Source organism: Microtus ochrogaster, chromosome 4 (assembly GCF_000317375.1).
Source record: "Microtus ochrogaster isolate Prairie Vole_2 chromosome 4, MicOch1.0, whole genome shotgun sequence".
Taxonomy (NCBI): Eukaryota; Metazoa; Chordata; class Mammalia; order Rodentia; family Cricetidae; genus Microtus; species Microtus ochrogaster.
In genome coordinates, this window is record NC_022011.1 from 79,756,565 (window position 1) to 79,778,663 (window position 22,099).

The 22,099-nt window shown below is 44.2% G+C and overlaps 2 protein-coding genes across 4 annotated transcripts in view; both read left to right on the forward strand.

Moving 5' to 3' along the window:
* Positions 1–321: 321 nt before the first annotated feature.
* Positions 322–2,684, forward strand: Phospho2 (phosphatase, orphan 2). Its single transcript, XM_026778876.1, has 2 exons — positions 322–497; positions 1,922–2,684. Exon 2 carries the CDS (start codon positions 1,948–1,950, stop codon positions 2,671–2,673), a length of 726 nt encoding a protein of 241 aa, XP_026634677.1. The 5' UTR covers positions 322–497; positions 1,922–1,947; the 3' UTR covers positions 2,674–2,684.
* Positions 2,685–12,665: 9,981 nt separating this feature from the next.
* The window catches only part of LOC102002333 (kelch-like protein 23), a 14,369-nt gene continuing 4,935 nt past the window's right edge, over positions 12,666–22,099 (forward strand). The window contains exons 1-3 of one of the 3 annotated variants that reach the window (XM_005346529.3): positions 12,666–12,887; positions 14,592–15,806; positions 19,286–19,438. In XM_005346529.3, coding sequence (XP_005346586.1) covers positions 14,594–15,806; positions 19,286–19,438 — 1,366 coding nt within the window. In that variant the 5' untranslated portion in view covers positions 12,666–12,887; positions 14,592–14,593. Of the gene's footprint in view, positions 12,888–13,241; positions 13,453–13,603; positions 13,789–14,591; positions 15,807–19,285; positions 19,439–22,099 lie in introns of those variants that run through there. The other 2 variants (XM_013346052.2, XM_026778599.1) reach the window with 2 other exon arrangements.

Genomic DNA, 22,099 nt, shown 5'->3' on the forward strand with positions numbered 1-22,099 from the left:
TCCCTAATTTTTATAGGTTTTTATTTTCAATAGGTTACTAGTATCTCTATATTTATTGATAATAAAGTATGTGTTTCCCTTTTAACAAGAAAACCTGAAATGAAATTCAATTGACTTAACACTTGTGATTTTATTAACTAGATCAGATATTTCCTTATGATAGTCTCTTTTTTGTATTTATTTCAAATTTATGTGTATGATCAAATTTTGTTTCTTCATTGCCAGTACATGTTTTTTTTTGATATGAGGAAAAGGGAGTCAATTAGGAAGTGTAAAATTTAAGCTTTTAAAATACTTTATTAATTCTAGGAGTTAAGAAGTGTCCATTCCTTTGCTGTACATCAGAGCAATTTATCTGCATACAGAAATGGAGTAATGTGTGAAGACAGCTGGCAAATTAAAGATGTTAATGACCTAAGCTCTGTGCTGAAATAAGATTAATTGGACCTAAGCTCTGTGCTGAAATAAGATTAATTGGACTGCAAGTGCCATCTTAGGTAAGTCATTTTAATAAAAAATATACTTAAAAGATGGGAAATTCTAAAATTGAGAACAAATACTCTTAGATCAACCTTGAATGTGTGTTTATTTCACTCTTGTGCTCTTCTAAGAGTTAAGAGAGCAGGGGTGGTACCCAGCGCTCTGGAGGCAGAGGCAGGTGGAGTTCAAGGCCAACCTCCTCTACCAAGACAGCCAGGGGTACACAAAACAAACACAGATTACCTACTTGGTGTTTATTTTAAAGCAATGAATAGATATGGTGGCACATGCTTAATCCCAGTACTTAAGAGGCAGGTGAATTGCTATTAGTTCCAAGTAGACTTCTACGTAGAGAATTCTCGGCAAGTCAAGGCTACATGGTGAGACCCTGTCTCAAAGAAATAAATTAATAAATAGCTTTAATATCTTATTTATTAGGCATTAAACTGTTGTATTTAATTAATTGTGTTTGGTTTTGTGTTTTTGGGGTCCTGAAACTGGCTATGTGAACCAGGCCTACAAAGACACTCCTGCCTCTGTCTGCCAAGGCTAAAGGCATTGCCACCAACCAGACCTAGAATACTGTACTCAAAAATGTAAAACTGGAGCCACACTGACCACAGCCCACAATTCCACTTCTTTAATAATTGCTTTATAGATCTTTAAGATGAGAGTGACAGCAATTGTATGTAGTAGGGTATTAAAATTAGATGAGATGTTTGAGTGATCTTTCAAAAATATTTCGTCTCTTTTTTGTTTGTTTACATGTACCAATTTTATCTTTTTCTTGGAATTCTCTATGGTTACTATTTTTTTTAGTGTGATAGTTTTCACCCTTAATAACTGTTATTATGAAACTTAGTATTTTCATTTCTTTTGGACATTTATAAGTTAATCATTTCCATTCTAATGAAAACAGAAACATCTGTCCTGTCATATGTGGTGTGTTTACTCAAGTTAACATTTGGTACCTCAAGACTAAATGATTTAGAGAAAATGCAAATAAATGTATCAAAACCTTTAACAAAAGTCAAACTAATTTTGGAGAATTGAGTTGACTTAGATATTTCAGGTGTAGCATTAACCAATCATTTAGTCAAACTCTGACATTGAGTTCAATCTGAAAGCCATTTAAAAATTATATTTTATAAAGTTACATGAACTTAAATTTGTTCAGAATTTTTGTTAGTATGTAGAATATTCATAACATTATGGCCTGTTACTTGATATGAGGATTATTACAAATATTATAAGCTAATAAAGTGTGGCACTTATCTTAGGAAAATAAATGGCAGTCCTAAAACAGCCTCCTAAGTGCCAAGATGACAGCGTGTACTACCACCCCTAGCTCTTAGCAGGTTAACGTTTACTTCTGATCCTAAATAAGTGTAATGGATACGTAAACACAGTATGGTTAGGGATAATATTTCTTCTTCTGCAGGGTAACCCAAATCTCTTACTGGAACCATGAAAGTTTTGCTGGTGTTTGACTTCGACAATACAATCATAGATGACAATAGTGACACCCGGATTGTACAGTGTGCTCCAGACAAAAAGCTTCCCATGGAACTGCAAGATTCTTACCAGAAGGGGTTCTGGACAGAATTTATGGGCAGAGTCTTTAAGTATCTGGGAGATGAAGGGGTGAACGAGGATGAAATGAGAAGAACAGTGATATCCATGCCTTTCACTTCAGGGATGGTGGAGCTTTTCAGCTTTCTAAGGATGAATAAGGATAAATTTGATTGCATCATTATTTCAGATTCAAACTCAGTCTTCATAGATTGGGTTTTAGAAGCTGCTGATTTTCATGATGTCTTTGATAACGTGTTTACTAATCCAGCAGCTTTTGATAACAGTGGTCGTCTCACAGTGAAAAATTGCCATGCTCATTCTTGCAATAGGTGTCCAAAGAACCTTTGCAAAAATGCAGTTTTGGTAGAATTTATAGATAAACAGTTAGAGAAGGGAGTGAGATATTCACGGATTGTTTATATAGGAGATGGTGGAAATGATGTCTGTCCAGTTACCTTTTTAAGGAAAAATGATGTTGCCATGCCACGGAAAGGGTATACTCTACATAGGACTCTTGCCAGAATGTCTCAAAATCTTGAGCCTATGGAATCTGCTGTTGTAGTTTGGTCTTCAGGTGTTGAAATAATTTCTCATTTACAATTTCTAATAAAGGAGTAATGTGCCAACCACTGAAATGTGTATTAGTTAAGATTGGGCTCACTAACCCTGTAGAAATGAGAGGGGTTTTCCTCTTTAAGGAATTCTGGTGATATTTAAGGGCACATTGTTGCTTAACCAACCTCAGCTTTTGGCTCCAGTCAATGCCCTCACAGCAAACATTCTGACCAGCAAGAACCAGGACAGTGGGGTTATAACCCTTTGTTTAAGGATAGTTTCCAATTGTACCAAGCAGTTCTGTTTAAATACCATTAGCCAAAAACTAGTCAGTGCCCTCCCTAACTGCAAAATACAGCATTCATTCCAGGTGGCCGGTGCCCAGGAAAAGGTGGAAAAATACATAACTGAGTAGATGGAACTCGTGGTCTAGTCTACGGATGGTGAGTGAATTGTATTTTTTTAACTTATTCCCGGAAAAGGTGGCCTTATTTTGCTCATTTATTTAAAAAATATACCCAGTAGTTAGAAATGTTGAACATAGCCTGATGCCCTCATGCTCTGCTGAGCAGTTCGTAGAGACATGTGTGTTCACCCATAACCCACTGCTCGCTCACTCTCTCTTTCTCTCATTCCCGCATTACACACCAGAGGTTGGATTTCTCATTCCTGTTCCGTGAGTTTGCCCCTTATAATAAAAAATATAATTAAAATATTTTGGACTTAGCTTGAGATTCTTTGACCTCACCCCCAGTAGCACTCTTCCAAGGTGGCTCAGCATGGGAATTACACAGAGCTGCCAAGGCCTTAGGCACGTGCATGCCTGAATGCAGTTGTGACGAGCCAATGTGTGTCCAGTCGGTGGAGGAGCTTTGTGCTGAACATGAAGATCACCTAATTAGGGTTGATGACAAACTAGGAGCATTTTTAGGCATCTGTGAAAGCAAGAGAGGAAACCACATAAACTATCATGTGTTAAAGATGCCATTGAAGAGTCCTTGAAATGCAAGAAATATCAGCTTATTTTCTCCTCACCCCCCACCCCCAGCAAGAAAAGACAGACACTTTATTCACATAAGAATAAAAGGCTTTTGGGGGCTGGAGAGATGGCTCAGAGGTTAAGAGCACTGACTGCTCTTCCAAAGGTCCTGAGTTTAATTTTCAACAACCACATGGTGGCTCACAACCATCTGTAATGAGATCTGGTACCTTCTTCTGGCCTGCAGGCATACAAGCAGGCAGAACACTGTATACATAATAAATAAATCTTTTTAAAAAGAATAAAAGGCTTTCAAATGTATATAATATCCTCCGAAATCTATTTTTAAAATAGGGGTGTAGTACTTTAGGTTTTATTTATTCGTGTGGGTTGAGGCATGCCATGGTGCATGTTTTGGAGGTCAGAAGACAGCCTATGGGAGTTGGTTCTTGTTCCACCATGTGGGTCCCAGGGATTGAACTCAGGTCATCACCATTGGTGACAAGTGTCCTTAACTGCTGAGCCATCTAACCAGCCCATTATGTAATTTTTAAAAAAGATTTATTTATGTATATGAGTGTTCTTTGGACTTTGTGTCAGAAGAGGGCATCAGATCCCATCAGATAGTGTGAGCAACTATGTGGCTGCAGGGAATTGAACAGTTATTACGAGGCTAATACTGGATTTTTAGACTGAGTTGGTAGCACACCTTCCCTTTTTATTTTATGGAATAGTTTGAGAGACACTGTTGGTTCTTTAAGGGTCGCACAGGAATCCTTGGTTGGGAGATACTGTATTATTGCCTCAAGCTCATTTTTCATTATAGGTCTGTTTAGTTTATATCCTCTTAATTTAAGTTTGGTCAGTCATGTGTCTAGAAATTTATAAATTTCTTTTATATATTTTCAACTAGAATAAAAAGATATAAAAGTATTTTTGAAAAAGCCTCTAGATTTCATTGATCTCGGTTGAAAGGTCTCCCTTTTTCATCTCTAATTTTGAATTCCTTTGAGGATTTATCTTCTGCATGTGCTGTATGTGTGAATGTGTGCAATGTGAGTGCGGATGCCAAAGAAGCCAAAGAGGACACAAGATCCCCTGGAGCTGACCTTGAAAATGCCCTGAGTGGTTTTTAGTCCAAGGTAGACCTTTGGGTGGTGTTTGTCGACATAATGGCTTTACCACAATCCAAGTGGAATCATCATTGTGGGGCTTCATCATCCTTTCGGAGACTCCAAAGGTTGCTGTTAGTAATGGTCACAGTTCACTTGGGAAAACTTAAACATTTTAAATATCATAAGCAGTAGATCTCAGAGAGATTAAAGAACCACAATCTATTTTTTTTTTTTTTTTTTTTTTTTTGGTTTTTCGAGACAGGGTTTCTCTATAGCTTTGGAGCCTGTCCTGGAACTCCCTTTGTAGACCAGGCTGACCTCGAACTCACAGAGATCCTCCTGCCTCTGCCTCCCAAGTGCTGGGATTAAAGGCGTGCGCCACCACCGCCCGGCGCCACAATCTATTAAATACATCCAGGGTACACAAATTTAATTCCTAGTTACCTGATTCAGACTCAAACCTGAAATCATGCACAGGAAGCTAGATGAAACCTATTCTAGAATGAGTTAGTACTCTATATGACCATTAATATCATGACAAGAAGTTTGAATACATTTACATATTGATCTTACAAATTTTGAAATAATATTTATACATTAAGAAAAATTTTGGCTGGGCAGTGGTGGCACAGGTCTTTAATTCCAGCACTTGGGAGGCAGAGACAAGTGGATCTCTGTGAGTTCGAGGCCAGCCTGGTCTACAGAATGAGTTTCAGGATAGCCAAGGCTACACAAAGAAACCCTGTCTCAAAAAACAATAACAACAAAATTCCTTATCACACTGTCTATATCTTTGCCATGATATGGCAGTCTTCACGTGAGTATTTAATATTTTGGGGCTTGGAGAGAAGGCTTGATACTCTTGAATATAACATGAGCTGGGTTCCTGGTACCCACACTGGGTATCTCAACTATAGCCTCTTCTTCCACAGACCTAAATCCTTCTTTCAGTTTCCAAGAGAAGCTGAATACACACAGACAAACCTATATATACAAAGTAAAAATTTAAAAATAAATAAATTGAGACATAGTTCTGATGTTGATTGTTTTACTTTTTTTTTTTTTTTTACTCCAGGTCTTTGGTTTTTTGGCTTTTGTTTTTTTTTTACTCCTTGGGGGGGCCCACCACCCAGTTCCCAAATAAATCACACACAGAGGCTTAACTATTACTTATAAATGCCTGGCCTTAGCTTGGCTTGTTTCTTACGAGCTTTTCTTAACTTATCCCATCTACATTTTGCCTCTGAGCTTTTTCCTTCTCTTCTGTATGTCCGTCTTTCCCTCTTTCTCCATGGCTGGCTGGGTGACTGGGTGGTCGGCCCCTGCCATCCTCCTTTCCCTGTTCTTTCTCCTTCCCATTCCTCCAGAGCTCTCCTTCTGTATTTACTCTCTGCCTGCCAGTCCCACCTAGCCTTTCTTCTGCCTTGCTGTGGCCGTTCAGCTCTTTATTAGACATTATTATATTTATTAGACCATCAAGTGTTTTAGACAGGTAAAGAATCATAGGCTCACAGAGTCAAACAAATGCAGCATAAATAAAAGCAATACATCTTTACCTCATTAAACAAATGTTTCAGAGCATAAACAAAAGTATCACACCTTAAAATAATATCCTACCACATTGTAGTGATGAGGTGATCACCACGTAGTTTAGTCACCTACTTCTTATGACTGAGGTATTTTTTTAAGGGAAATATTTATTTATTTATTTATTTATTTATTTATTTATTTATTTATTTATTTATTATGTATACAATATTCTGTCTGTATGCCTGAAGGCCAGAAGAGGTCGCCAGACCTCTTTTACAGATGGTTGTGAGCCACCATGTGGTTGCTGGGAATTGAACTCAGGACCTTTGGAAGAGCAGGCAATGCTCTTAACCACTGAGCCATCTCTCCAGCCCCTGACTGAGGTATTTTTGTTTGTTTGTTTTGAGATAGGGTTTCTCTGTGTAGCCCTGACTGTCTTGGAACTCAATCTGTAGACAAGACTGGCTTCACAAAAATCTTTCTGCCTCTGACTCCCAAGGGCTGGGACTAAAGGCATGTGCCACCACCACCTGGCTATGACAGAAAATGATCTTGAACTTCTGATCCACCTGCTTCTGCCTCCTGAGTGCTAAGATTACAGGCATGCATCCCTATACCCAGGGTTTTTTTTATTATTATTATTATTTTTAGTGCTTATGTGTGATTTCTCTTTGCGCATGTCTAGTGCCCTCAGAGGCCAGGTGAGACATCCAATATTGGAACTGGATTTACATGCAGTTGTGAACCACCATGTGGATATTGGGGATTCAACCTGAATGTTCTGGAAGAGAAACCAGCACCCTTAACTGCTGAGCCATCTCTCTAGCCCCTTAACCCAATTTTTTTTTTTTTTGTTTTTTTGTTTTTGGAGACAGGGTTTCTCTGTGGCTTTGGAGCCTGTCCTGGAACTCGCTCTGTAGACCAGGCTGGTCTCGAACTCACGGAGATCCGCCTGCCTCTGCCTCCCGAGTGCTGGGATTAAAGGCGTGCGCCACCATCGCCCGGCCTTAACCCAATTTTTAAATAAATAAATAAAATCAAAACTATGCCTTTAAAGGCCATTTGTATTGCGAGCTATAATTATACCTCTGGTGTACTTTTCCCAATACTATTTCTGTTCCACCCACATATTCATTATTTTTACAGTATGTAAATTTTTGTCTCCTTGTTGAAAGCAGCTCTAGAGGATAGTTAGAGGTTTCCCTCTAACATCTCATACACTGTTTAAAGGTAAGAAAGAGTGAGAGCAGTAAGCTACCTGCAGGGAGCCATTGGATGGGTCCAGCATTTTCTGTTAATGGTGGAGTAGGTCCGGAGTTGAGAGTGACTTCCCTACTCAGCACGGGACAGACTGTCTTTCAGAGCATGGGGGAAGGGGTCCTTCACGTAGCTAATAAGACAAGAGGACATGCAGCCACAGAGGGATGAACCGAGCAAACTCTCCTACCCACATTTATTCTGTTCTCGGGGCTGTGCTAGCTCCGCTGTGGGCATTTTTCAGATGTGCTTTGTGAGGGTTTATGGGATAATTTATTCGGAGCCAAGAGCTAAATCTATTCTTGTTTATGTTATACAGTGTGATGTCTGTGTGATGATGGTTCATATGGAAACAAATCATGTTTTCCTAACAGAAATTCTTGGAGACTCCCATTGTTTATGGAAAATGTTACTTAGAAGAAAAAAAAAGTTAGTTTCTCTTTTACTTCTAAGTGACAGGTTTTCAATTGTATATGTAAGCAGCTATCAAAAAATATTTATAAAACTGAATACTGGTTGCTACATAGGGCTTTATAACCAATGCAGAAAAAAAAAAAAACCTTGCTTGTTCACTTTCTTTTCTTCCTTCCTTTTTTCTTTTCCTTTTCTTTTTTTGACAGGGTTTCTCTGTGTAGCCCTGGTTGTCCTGGAACCCTCTTTGTAGACCAAGCTGCTCAAACTTGGTGCTGGGATTAAAGGCATGTGCTGCCGCTGCCACCTGGCTTTCATCACCTGGCTTTCGTTTACCTTTCTCTAATACCCTACAGTCATAGTCCGGCATTTTTAAACATTCATAGTTATTTATATATTTGTGTGTGTTCATGTCACAGTGGGGGGTGGTGTCAGAGAATGGCTTGAGGAGTTGGTTGTCTCTTTCCGCACTGTGAGTCCTGGGGCTTTAACAGGCCATGAGGAATGGTGGCAAGGGCCTCTGATGGCTGGGGCATCTTGATGGCTCATATTCTGGATTTTGTTACAATATGAAAGTCACATTCTTTTCAACCAGTTTCAAACAATATTTTATCTTCAATTCAATATGAACATACACTGTGTGCGTAGAGGGGGGGGGTCGTGTATGTGTGGTGCATGCACATGAATATATGGGCACACATGAACCCATGCAGAAGTCAGAACACGGTATGAGTCTTCTGCTTCACCAAAGTCTGCCTTGTTGCCTTGAGACAGTCCCTCAATGAACTGAAAGCTTGCTGTTTGAGCTAGGCTGGCTGGCCAATGAGCTATTGGGATGTGCCTGCCTTCCCAACCCTATGTTGGCATTATAGGAGCCTGCAGCCTTGCCTAGCTTTACGTGGGTGCTGGGGATTTGAACTCAGGCACTCTGTCTGCTTGCAGTAGGTAAGATGGCTTATCTAGTGAGCCATCTCCCAAACCCCACAAGTGTTTAAAAATTTTGAAACAGGATCTTAATTTGTCATCCAGGCTGACCTGGAACTCAAGATTTTCCTGCCCTCAGTGTTGGGATTACAAGCAAATCAATACAAAAGTATATTCCCCGAGAAAACTATTGACGGTTCCTTGCATGTTTAAATCCAGATAATATGCTATTGCACAGTTTTGAGTGTCATTTACCAAATACTTCCAGGATACCTACCAAACAATACCAGAGTCTGAGTGTCAGATATCTCATGAAGATGAATGCCTTGCAGAGGATTTTTTTTAAGAAAGATTTATTTTAGTTCTTTTGTGTATGAGTGTTTTTGTCTACATGTATGTAAGTGTACTATGTGTACACTGGTACCCAGAGAGTTCAGAAATGGGCATCATATTCCCTGGAAATGGAGTTATGAATGATTGTGAACCACCACGTGGGTGTTGGGAACTGAACCCAAGTCTTCTGGAAGAGCAGCCAGTGCTGCTGAGTCATCTCTCCAGCTCCCTATAAAGAATTTTAAGTTTGACTGAAAAGGACTGACATACATATATGTACTGTATAATACTAAGTAGTGTTTCATCATATTATTATTGAAATAAAAATAATTACATGGAACTAGGCATAGTGACGCACACCTTTAATCCCAGCACTCAGGAGGCTGAGGCAGGCGGATCTCTGTAAATTCCAGGCCAACCTGATCTAGTGAGACCCTACCTGAAACATTCAAAAGCAAACAAGACAAAAACAAAAAACTTCCCTTCCCACCTGATTCTAGGCTTTGGAGTGTTGACAACCAAAGATAAAACACCACACCTTCTGACTTGCAAAAATATTTGTCATTAGAATGTCTTTGGCGGTGGGGGTCACTGTGGGTGGGTAGGAATGTGCACCTGACTGGCCTGCGCGTGGAGACTGATGGCTGATATCAGGTGAGTCTGTAATTGCTCTCCGCCCTATTTTTGAAACCAGGTCTCTGTGGACCTAGAGTTCCCCTATTTGGCTAGGGTATCTTTGCCTCTTTAGTGCTGGCCTTGTGCCCATTATTTTGTTTTTGTTTGTTTTATTTTTATGAGACAGGATCTCTCTACAGAGCCCTGCTATTTTTGAACATGCTATGAAGATCAGGTGGTCTTGAACTCACTGAGATCCTCCTGCCATCCTCCACCTTTGCCCACTGCTGGCATTAAAGGTGTGTGCCACCCACCGTGCTTGTCTGTGCCTGGTTCTTCATGCTGAGAATCTGAACTCAGGGCATGATGCTTGTGCCACAAACATTGTATTGGGCCATCTTTTCAACCCCATAATGTTCACCTTTTAGTTTATTTTGGTTTCTCAAGACAGGGTTTCTCTGTGTAGCCTTGGTTGTCCTATAACTCACTCACTATGTAGACCAGGCTGACTTCCGATCAAGAGATTTGCTTGCCTCTGCCTCCCAAATGCTGGGATTAAATGTGTGTGCAGCCACTGCCTGGGCTGTATGGCTGACTAGTGTTGCTGCTTTTCACTGACCTTCAGGCAAGCTTTATTTATTAAAATACAAATGAAATATCACTACAACTTCCAGAGAACTTGCCGAGACATGTCAGCTCTCAGGGACAGCCAGATAAATACACCTCTGCGGACTGTATAAAGCGTGCACTTTGAACTTTCCTTGGGTAGTTTGTGCTGGAAGTAGTGTACAATTTATATACATGTATGCTTACCACCTACTCATGCTGATAAGGATACCATAATTAGTATATCTAGCATTTAATGAAAGGACTTTACTTAGTGGTGTTTTAATGAAGTAAAAATAATGATGTTTAGAAGCCAGGAGCTCTTCAAAAGGTGAAATATGATGTGGCCTCATTGTCAACTCTACGCCAAGCCAAGCTCTGTATCTGCTGAGAATCCTTTAGTCTCATCTCTGGTTGGGCCCATATTTCACTAGGACTTGGAATCCTGGGTGGTCTGTTTCCTGACGTTGTTTTCTTTATGGAAGCTACTCACAGGTCTGGAATGTTTCAGATCTACTCACCTTTGCAGGGGCCTCTTTGGTTTTTGTTTGGTGTGGTCTTTCCCTGCTGGGAAATGAACCTGTAGTCTCTTTGATAAAGTATCAGATGAAGAATAACTGCTCTTGCAATACGCCCCGGGGTCTGTGTGCTTCTCTTGGCAAGGGGAAGCTGATTAGCACATGATGTGTGTGGATAGATTCCAGAGGTCAACGCCTGGCGTTGTTGGTTAGGAACTCTAGACCTTGATTTTTGAGACTGTCTCTCTCTCTCACTGGGGCCTGCAGCTCCTGTCTTAGGTTGCACTGGCTTATCCATAAACCCTAGGAGTCCATCTGTCTCTGCATTCTGAGTGCTGGAATTACAAGCACAGACCTCTGTGCCCAGCTGTTTAAGGGGGTTGTGAGAGTTGAACTCGAGTGTTCATGTTTGTGCAGCAAGCACCTTAGCCATCGGGCTTTATCCCTAGTCTCAGGCAACATATTTTTAAGCAATAATTCAGAACTTGGGAGCATTAGACACAGTAGGCAAAAGTTTCGTTTTGTTTTGAGACAGGGTCTTTTTGTTTTCTGTAGGGTGGCCTCAAACTCAGGATCCTCTCGCATTAGCCTACTCTGCTCGGATGAGAGGCGTGTGGCATCGCCGATAGCTTGGAGGCAAAAGTTCTACTTTAACAATCTGCAAAAATTTTGCACAAATAGCAGTATGGTGACCCTCTCTACTCAAGAGTTATCTATCATATACTGTTATGATTCTACCAGTTAGGTTTAGAATCTATTAATACACATTTTCTTATGATTTATTTCTGTGGGATGCTGGGTTCATGGGTTAGTGAACTGGTTGCAATTGCAGAGGGCCAGGGTTTGGTTCTAAGTATTCTCATGGCAGCTCACGGTCACTGTAACTCTGGTGATACGGGATCCAACAATGTCTCCTGGTTTCTGTAGGTTCTGCACACACGTGATGTACACACACACACACACACAAATAAAATTTAAAAAATTATTTCCCAGCCAGGTGGTGGTGGCGCCCGCCTTTGGTCCCAGCACTTGGGAGGCAGAAGCAGGTGGATCTCTGTGAATTCGAGGCTAGCCTGGTCTACAGAGCGAGTTCCAGGACAGCTAAGGCTGTCTGTTGCGTAATGAAACACAGACCCTGGGGCATATTGCAAGAGTAGTTACTCTTCACTTGGTGCTTTATCGAAGAGACTGCGGGTTCATTTCCCAGCAGGGCAAAACCACAGACAAAAACCGGAGAGACCACTGCAAAGGTGAGTAGATATATATATATTTCAACCTCCCCCCCCCCCGCAAGTGTGTGCGTGTGTGCGCGCGCATGCGTGCATGTGTGTGTGCGCGCATATGCTCGTGCTTGCTCGAGGCTGTGCTAGGTAAGTGACAGTGAACTTTAGACCCCCAATCAAAGCCTCCTTTGCTTTCTTACTGTGGTATTAAATCGTTGGCCAGATTCTGGCCAATTAATTTTTTTCTAAATATCACGTGGTGCTCTTCAACAGAATGAAGATTTCCGAAATCTGGAGTGGAGGTTTGAGGTCCTACACAGCCAGTACCCGACATCAACACAAGGATGTGGAATTAAACTAAAAGCACTCAAAGGAGAACAAGCATGCATTTGTTCAGAGCTTGCTTGGCAAGGGGGCCAATCATCATCACTTGTCCCTCCCAGAGGCTCAAAGCAGGCAGGGACATGAGAAGGGTGTATAAAAATAGAAGAAAAAGGAGAGGAAGAAGCAAGGAGGCGGGGCAAGAGCTGCCTCCACCTCTGCCATCCTAGAAATCTGATTGGAGGGAGTTGGCTGGGAAAGCCGGGGGTGGGCTACAAATGCCTGTGATCCGTTTTGACATATTTATATTTCCCGGGTTGGTCCAGAAGTGGAAGTGGGGGGGTAGAAACAGAAGTTGGCTTCCTGGCTGTTCTGGTGCAATTTCAGCAGAGGCTGTGGCTCGGTTTTCTGCGCTTATGTGTTCAGAGTTCTCCCATCATGTAAGGTATGGCCATTATGTGTCTGTAGACGCTTTCATTCTTGCAATACTCTAAGAACCACCTTAGTTCTCGCGTTCTCTCAGTTCTCTTAGTTCACCCTGACCTTCCAGGGTGACAGCCGTGGACCATCTTTCAAACCCGATTACCAGTTCCCAGCCTTATGAGGTGCTGCTAAATTCTTCAAAATCTTGCTGATAAAAAAGCATGTGATTCTTATCTTTTGTTGCTATAAGAAAGTGGACTTTCGAGTGTAGCACAATGCACATCACCAGAAGACTGGCGGTTGCCCCTTACAGCCGCTTGAATCTTGGTGCTTGGACTCAAGCCTTGACCCAGGCTACCCCCACTTTTCCTGGAAGCTTCCAGGTTAACTCCTGGTGTGCTAAGCAACCCCAAGGCTCCTTCCTGCGCGCTCTGTTGGAGGCAGCATGGAGTTTGTGCGAAAGCGGCTACTTGTGGCATCTGAAGGCAGCCCTAATCCCAGACCTTAGTTTCGCCGCCCTCTCTGGGCGCTCTCTCCTCAGCACCCCTCGGGCCTGGGCTGGCAGGAGGTCTCCAGGGAGAGAGAAGGTACCCGTGCCCACTCCCCTCCGGCGTCAACTGGGGACTCGGGGTTTATCCTGGAGCGGGCGGTGCAATGGGCGTGAGCGCGCGAGCCGAGAGGGGCTGACCCATGGACGCGGCCCACCTGCTGCGGGAGCCGGTGCGGGGGCTGTGGGGGGCTGCGGGCGGAGGCGGGGAGCCGCGGGCCACCGAAGCGGGGGCGCCTTGTGGGCTGGAGCTGCACTAGCAGGCGGCCTCCGCCGCGCCCCGCCGCGCGTTTCCAAAGATGGTCAGTGGGTCGGGAGGCGCCCCCACCCCCGCCGGTCGCTAGCCCGGGTCCGCGTCTCCCCTGCCGCCGGCGAGGTAGGTCGGAGCCGAGCAGCCCGGGAAGGGCCGGCCGGAGGGGCGAGCGGGCCCCGCGAGAGACCAGGCCGCCCCCGAGCCCGCGCGCAGCGGAGCGCAGACAATGGCCGTGCGGGACTGGGTGGGAGGGCGGGCGCGTGGGTCCCTGGGGTGGGGAAGTCGTCCACACCTGCGCTCCCGGCCTCGAGGAGGCCGTGGGTAGCGGCCAACGGTGACGCGCGACGCCCGGGAGTCAAACCTTCGCGCGGGGCCCCGGGGCGGGGCGCTCTCCCGCCGGGAACGCGGCCCGGGCCCAGGCTAGCGCGGGCTGGAGAGCCGAGCTCTGGGCCAAGTGGCTCTTCTGTTGTCAGCCAGCGGCGGGGCGCAGGGATCCCTTTTCTGAGAGTCTCTCCATCTTGGTGGCATCTCGGTGTTCTTTGAACCAGAGAGAGAAGCGCTGGGTTGGGGCCGAGCTGCGGCGGGGTGACCCCCTCGGACAATTGGCCTGCGGAGTGTGAACTCTGAGGAACTGCCAGACTGGGACAGATTGCAGATATTAGGAGACCGGGGGCAGTAAGGATCTCTTAGCAAATGGACAACTGAAAAATCCAGGGGCCTCATTTAGGGCGCCGAGCTATCTTGAATTTAAATAGACCATCGTATAAATAGTTCAGCACATTTTGCATATGGTGTTTGGGTGACTGGATTCAGTCTGGTTTTGTAATACGCCTGATTTCATCAATGTCTGATGATTGGAAGATTTAACGTTAATTATTAGCGGTACCACACAAGACTGAAAACGTTTTTGTTTATATCTATTGCAGCCATGGCTCTGAAAGGACAAGAAGATTACATTTATCTTTTCAAGGATTCAGCGCATCCAGTCGATTTTCTGGATGCATTCAGAACATTTTATTTGGATGGATTATTTACTGATATTACCCTTCAGTGCCCTTCCGGCATAATCTTCCACTGTCACCGAGTCGTTTTAGCTGCCTGCAGCAATTATTTTAAGGCCATGTTCACAGCTGACATGAAAGAAAAATTTAAAAGTAAAATCAAACTGTTTGGCATCCACCATGACATCTTGGAAGGCCTTGTAAATTATGCATATACTTCCCAAATTGAGATAACGAAAAGAAATGTACAAAGCCTTCTCGAAGCAGCCGATCTGCTGCAGTTCCTTTCGGTCAAGAAAGCTTGCGAGCAGTTCTTGGTTAGGCACCTGGATATTGATAACTGTATCGGGATGCACTCCTTTGCAGAATTTCACGTGTGTTCAGAACTAGAGAAGGAATCGCGAAGAATCCTGTGCTCGCGGTTTAAGGAAGTATGGCAGCAAGAAGAATTTCTGGAAATCAGCCTTGAAAAGTTTCTCTTTATCTTGTCCAGAAAGAATCTCAATGTCTGGAAGGAAGACGCTGTCATAGAGCCGGTCATTAAGTGGACCGCTCATGATGTAGAGAATCGAATCGAATGCCTGTGCAATCTGCTAAGCTACATCAACATAGATGTAGACCCAGTGTACCTAAAGACAGCTTTAGGCCTTCAAAGAAGCTGTCTGCTAACTGAAAATAAGATACGCTCCCTCATCTACAATGCCTTGAACCCCATGCATAGAGAGATTTCCCAGAGGTCCACAGCCACCATGTATATCATCGGAGGCTATTACTGGCATCCCTTATCAGAGGTTCACATATGGGATCCTCTGACAAATGTTTGGATTCAGGGAGCAGAAATACCAGATTATACCAGGGAGAGTTACGGTGTCACATGCTTAGGACCCAACATTTATGTAACTGGAGGGTACAGGACAGACAACATAGACGCCCTTGACACAGTGTGGATCTATAACAGTGAGGGTGACGAGTGGACCGAAGGCTTGCCCATGCTCAATGCCAGGTATTACCACTGCGCAGTCACCCTGGGGGGCTGCGTCTATGCTCTAGGTGGTTACAGAAAAGGGGCTCCCGCAGAAGAAGCCGAGTTCTATGACCCGCTGAAAGAGAAGTGGCTTCCTATCGCAAACATGATTAAAGGTAAGTGTAGCTTTGACCGGTCCCAGGGTTTTACACTCTCCGAGGTCAGGCCGCCATCTGCCCTCCTTGGGAAGCAATCTTAGGAAGAATGCAGAACACTGAGAGATTCCGGAGGAACTACAGCAGGAGATTACACAAGCAATTCGGCCCAGCATTGTCTGGGTAAAAACAGTCCCCAGCTTGTCTGGACTTAAAGAAAACTGCACCAAAAACTGTCAGTAGAGTGCCTGCCTTCCACGCCTGCTGACTCTGGGTTTCATCCCCAGCACCACTTAAACTGGCCTGGTGGCTCAGGTCTATGGTCCCAGCACTCAGGAAGCAGAGACAAGACAATCAGAAGTCCTAGGTAGTGAGTTCAAGGCCAGCCTGGCCTATGTAAGATGCCATCTTTAAAATTTTTTTTTTTATGAAATGGCGTAAAGCGTTTTAGTGTGAGTAAGGAAATAGTATAATTCACACTCCTCCTTTCATCATCCTTCTAGATCTTACCCCAGTCCTAATTTATATCCAGTTCAGACTGCCCTGACTAGTTTTGTAATTCATGGTTTTCCTTTTTATTTGCTCTTAAAATGTTTTTTCAATTCTGCTTTGTTTTTATTTTATCTTATTTTTTGAGACAAGGTCTCACTATGTAGCCATGGCTGGCCTGGAACTTGCTATATACACGAAGCTGGCCTCAGATTCAGAGATTCCTCCCTCTGTGTCCCAAGTGCTCGGATTAAAGGTGTGCACCGCCACATCTGGTATCCATCCACCTTTCAATAGCCAGTTTTTCTCTCTTAGAATATACTGATCTATGAGGTCTCTTACTAAAACTTTGTAAGGCTAATCCCTTCAGAATGTAACATTGTACGTTTCCCTGAGAACCAGAGACACACAACTGTGCTTTTAAGGGATGCAGGCTTCTTTCCAAATAAAGAAAGGACAGAGACAAAGTTGTCTTACTTCCCGTGGTCACAGAGCCAAGCACACTGAATCCCAGGGTCTGCCTGATAAACACTGTGTTTTTGAAATTAGTTAGCCTAGCTCCTCTTCCCTCCAGGGCTGGGGGGTAAGGTCTTAAAAAGAAACAAAACAAACAAAACAAAAAAATCAGCTGGTAGATTCTTAACAAGCTAGTGTCATTTTGTCCCGAATGTTTCTTCCCAGGCCTTTCTGTTGCTTTTTTAACACTGGTGAGGGTGTGGGAATGTGACCCGAACCAGAAATTGACCTGATGTGATTCTTGGATGACAAGCCAGAAACTTAGAGGCAGATGGCCTTGTGATCACACACTGCCTCTGAAGTCAAACTGCCTGGGTCCCAGCTCTGACTTTCTCTGCCGAACTTGGGCGAGTGATTCGGCCCCTCTGCCCAGGTTTGCCATCTGTCAGGGAGAGCAGCATCAGCTAGCTGGGGTTCTTGAGAAAGCTGAAGGTCCGTGTGCATATAGTCCACTGGGAGCAGAGGGCTGCACTCGGGAAGCCTTGGTACTGGGCCTGCTTTTCACAGGCAGCCGCATGTGTGTGAGGACTTGGGGGAGAAGATAGCAGAGAGCCTGCCCCTGTCTAGGTTTTGGCTTTACCTGAATGTACCTAGGGTTTACTGATTGAGAGGCCGATCCTGGCCATTCAGACTCCTCTGCCACAGAAGAAACAAGCCAGGTTCAAGTCCATAGCAGCAGTTGTAAACCTTCAGGTATCACTATTTTTATTTCTCAATGGTAGCAACTCACAGGTTTTATAGATAATATATCTTTGAGGATGGAAATTTGTTACTCTGTTGAAAATCTGAAGAGTTATTATATTTGAAATTGCTTGCTGAAGGTGGGGTGGGGTACTAGCCCTGTGTAGCTGTTGGGAAGGAAAGCCCTGTGCTTTTACCCTTAGTGGTGTGGGAAATCTCCATATTCTACCATCCTTCCCCAAATGCCAGCTGGCTTTTGAAATCATAGAAATTCAAGAGATTCTTTTTTTTTTTTTTTTTTGATACAGTGTCTTGCTATGTAGCCCAGGCTGTCCTCAAATCCACCGTCTTCTGGCCTCAGCCTCGCAGCTGCTGGGATTGCGAGTGTGAGCCACAGACAGGAGCAGAGGTGTATTGACTTCCATTTGAAAACTTGGTTTCTGCCTAGGTGACCCAGGGAAGGGTAGCACTCAGCTTCAGCTCCTGCAACTTTGTTTGACCTATTCTGATGGGTGGGCTATTGCCAAAAATTTACTTTCCCATTTTCCAGTAGAAAGAATAATATTATGTTTTCTCAGTTGGTTTTACTTGCATTCTGAAGTTAAGTAACACCTTTTCTGGTTAGGTAAACTGAATTTGAGTAGAGTCAAATTTCGGTTTCATTTCCTTGGGGGGGGGCATTTAGGGATATGCAGAGGAGAAATTGGCTTCTTTGGGAACCCCGGGTCTTTCTTTTTCATAACTACCTTGCTTGTAAACCCACTGTTCCTCTGAAGTAGAGATCAACAAGGAGACGCACCGGGCACATTAACAGTGTTAGTCAAAGTTGGCCGAAAGGCTGAAAACCGTGTGTTGTCAATGAAAATGAGCCTCCCTTCTTGCCTGGCCCAACCTGTTTTCGCTTCCTCATTTTTCTGTGGCTTCAGAGTCTCCAAGTTTTCCCAGTACAGGACTTAGAATCAGCCTGGTTTGTCTTGTCATTGAAGCCTATCCGCTTGACCCGTCTCTCACCCCGGCCCTTCCCTTCGCACCCAAAGCACTGGCTAGTCCTTATGGGAGCTTGTACCTGCATCTTTCTGAGTGCTCTCCTCCCTTTCACTCTCCTCCTGCCTCTGTTTATAAACCTGAAATATCCTGCCAAATATAGCACAGACATAGCATTAACTTACGTTCTGTCCTAAGTTCTCGTGTGCCCACTCCCGTTGTGCTCGCCTACTCGGCGTTGCCTGATGTGCCTCTGTGGGGCTTTGCTCTGCGCACAGCAGCTTCGCCTTCCTCTGCTGGCCAGAGTCCTAACCACCAGGCCCAGGGCAAATCACGTCCCCCTTGCTGTGATTTCTCCAGTCCAAAGCAATGTCTCTTAGATCTGACAAATAGTGTTAGCATCTCTCTCTTTATGGTATTTCCCCCTTCTCTAACTATGTTCTAATTGTTTGTACTCCTAAAAGAGCCCAAGAAGCCTTCCTTTTTCACTTTTACCCCTCAGCACCTAACACGGTGCTTTTGCGTTTATCTTCCCTAATAACAAAGACAATAACACGGAGCTGTGGAGATGGCTCAGTGGTTAAGAGCTCTGCCTGCTCTTCCAAAGGTCCTGAGTTCAATTCCCAGCATCCACATGGTGGCTCACAACCATCTGTAATGAGATTTGGTGCCCTCTTCTGGCCTGCAGAAATACATGTGGGCAGAGCACTGTATACATAATAAATAAATAAATAAAATTTATAAAAAAAAAAAAAAGACAATAACAAAAGGTTGGTATTCCTTTCAGAAAAGCATGAACAATCTAAGATGTGGTTTTAATTGACATACAGGTGTGGGAAATGCTACTGCCTGTGTCCTGCATGAAGTTATCTATGTCATTGGCGGCCACTGTGGCTACCGAGGAAGCTGCACCTATGACAAGGTGCAGAGCTACAATTCAGACATCAATGAATGGAGCCTCATTACCGCTAGCCCACACCCAGGTAATAAGAATCCTTTTTCAAGTACATAGCTCTGGTCTTTAGGATTGCCGGGCCAGTGCATAGAGGTTAAAGTTGGGCAAGTGTTTCTTCTCTTTTAGAAGCATGCTCATTCTGCATTCCGGGACTATCAAACACCTGCTCCTAGGATATGCAGAGCCCTGTCTGTGTGTTTCCGTAACAGTCATATAGGAAAGTATTGTCTATCAAAGGAGATGCCTTGCTTCTGTGATGTGTGTGTGTGTGTGTGTGTGTGTGTGTGTGTGTGTGTGCGTGCGCGTGTGTGTAGGCTAGAAGAAGGCCTCAGGTGTATGGGTGACCTCTGACTTCAGCAGGGCTGACTGTTGTCCATGAGGCTAGAGTGACATGGAGCCGGCCACGGCTGGGCCTTGCTTCTGTGATGTGTGTGTGTGTGTGTGTGTGTGTGTGTGTGTGTGTGTGCGTGCGCGTGCGTGTAGGCTAGAAGAAGGCCTCAGGTGTATTGGTTGGTTGTCTCACCACCTTATCTTTTGAGACAGGGTTGTTCTCTGAATCTGGAGCTTACCGGCTTGGCTGGACTGGCTGTCTGGCAAGTCCCTACGGTTGTCCTGTATCCACGTTCCCTTGCTGGGATTTTAGGCACACCTCGTTAAGCCCAGCGTTTGACACGAGCACTGGAGGTCTGAACTCGGGCCTCACACTTGGATGTCAAGCGCTTTATCCACCGAGCTAGGTCCTTGGCTCCTTTTCGCTGTCTTTGTTCTTAACCTTTTTCAGGGGGTTGGGAGTAGAGTCCAGGGATAAGAGCTTGCGGTTAGCATGGGTTAGGCCCTGGTTCAGCCCCACTGTGGAAAAGAGAATATTTCAGACTGTTACAGTTATGCCATGTGTTTAAGAGTTTGCATTTGGAGGAACTCATATCCTGTCACCTTACTGTTTTGAACCACTTTTTTTCTGCAGAGCATCAGGCTCTCTGGGGGTCACTGTAGAGGGAAATTAAAATCTGCACACTTGAGATACCTGTGACTAACAGCAGTAGCTAACACCACTGAGTACACACTGCGTAGCTTAGGGAGTGTCTACAGCCCTTCATATGCATCACTGTCTTCCATTCTCACTGAAACTGTGTGCATAGGTATTGTCTGTCATTGACTCTCATATTTGGAAATGGGGGGTCGGTATCTTAGATAACTTTTCCACAATCCCATTTTGAAAGCGGTGGCCCAGGACCCGCACTCTGCCAGTCTCGATTCCATCATCTGCGATGTGATCACTGAGTAACCAGCTTCAGCTTAGTGGGGCAGCCTTTCTTGCTGTCATCCCATGTAGCTGCTCCCGCATCTCTCCTGCATCTGGTGCGGCTTCTGTGGATGCTGACATCTTCACACGAGAGGAGACTTCAGCTGCAGGCTGCCCTGGCTCTGACATTGGTCTTAGTAGTCCAGACATATTGTCTAGTCTAGATAATACTCCATCACTTTCTGTTGTGAACAATGAAATCATAATGGAAAGTAATAATAGTAGGGCATTCTGAGCAATGGCTAATGTTTACTCGGATTGACTAGGCACGCTATTTCAGTAATTTCCCATGCATTAATCTATTTATGCTTGTCAACTTTACAATATTGCAATGAAATGCCTGAGGCAACTAACTTAGTTAGAAAAGGTTTGTTTAGGTCACAGTGTGAGGTTCTTTTCCAAGACTGGGAGCCACTTTGGTCTGGTCTCTGATGAGAGCGTGTTAAAGTAGGTAGTTACCTCAGAGAGAGGGGTAGCCAGAGTCAAACAGTACTCTTCAGGAACCCCCGTAAAGCCCCCACTTTTTATAATCCATAGCACCTCCCAATATCAATGTCCTAGGGACTGTCTTTATGTATAGTCCTTTGGGGGACACTACCCATATTCAAACCATAGCACTATATATTTATTTATTTATTTGCCGTGTGTGGTGTGGTGTACATGCTCGTGTGTGGGGTATGTGTGTCCACACTGTGTGGTGTACATGCTCGTGTGCGGGGTTTGTGTGTCCACACTGTGTGTGGTGTACATGCTTGTGTGGGGGGTATGTGTGTCCACACTGTGTGTGGTGTGGTATACATGTTCGTGTGTGGGGTATGTGTGTCCACACTGTGTGGTGTACATGCTCGTGTGTGGGGTATGTGTGTCCACACTGTGTATGGTGTACATGCTCGAGTGTGGGGCATGTGTGTCCACATTGTGTGTGGTGTACATGCTCGTGTGTGGCGTATGTGTGTCCACACTGTGTGTGGTGTACATGCTCGTGTGTGGCATATGTGTGTCCACACTCTGCACAAGCACACTGAACTTGCATGTGAAGGCCTGAGATGGATATTGTCTCCTTGGCTGCTCTCCACTATATTTTGAGGTAGGGTCTCCCAGTGAACCCAGAGCTCACGATTTAGGTTAGTCTAGCTTATGCTGGGGATCCCCTTCTCTGTGCCCCCTGCAGGGTTAGGGTTTAGGGGTTGAATTTGGGGTTCTAGAGTTCTGAACTCTGGTCCTCATACATAGTGTCTTAATTAGAGTTTTTATTGCTGTGAAGAGACACCATGACCACAGCAAATCTTTTTTTTTTTTTTTTTTTTTTTCGAGACAGGGTTTCTCTGTGGTTTTGGAGCCTGTCCTGGAACTAGCTCTGTAGACCAGGCTGGTCTCAAACTCACA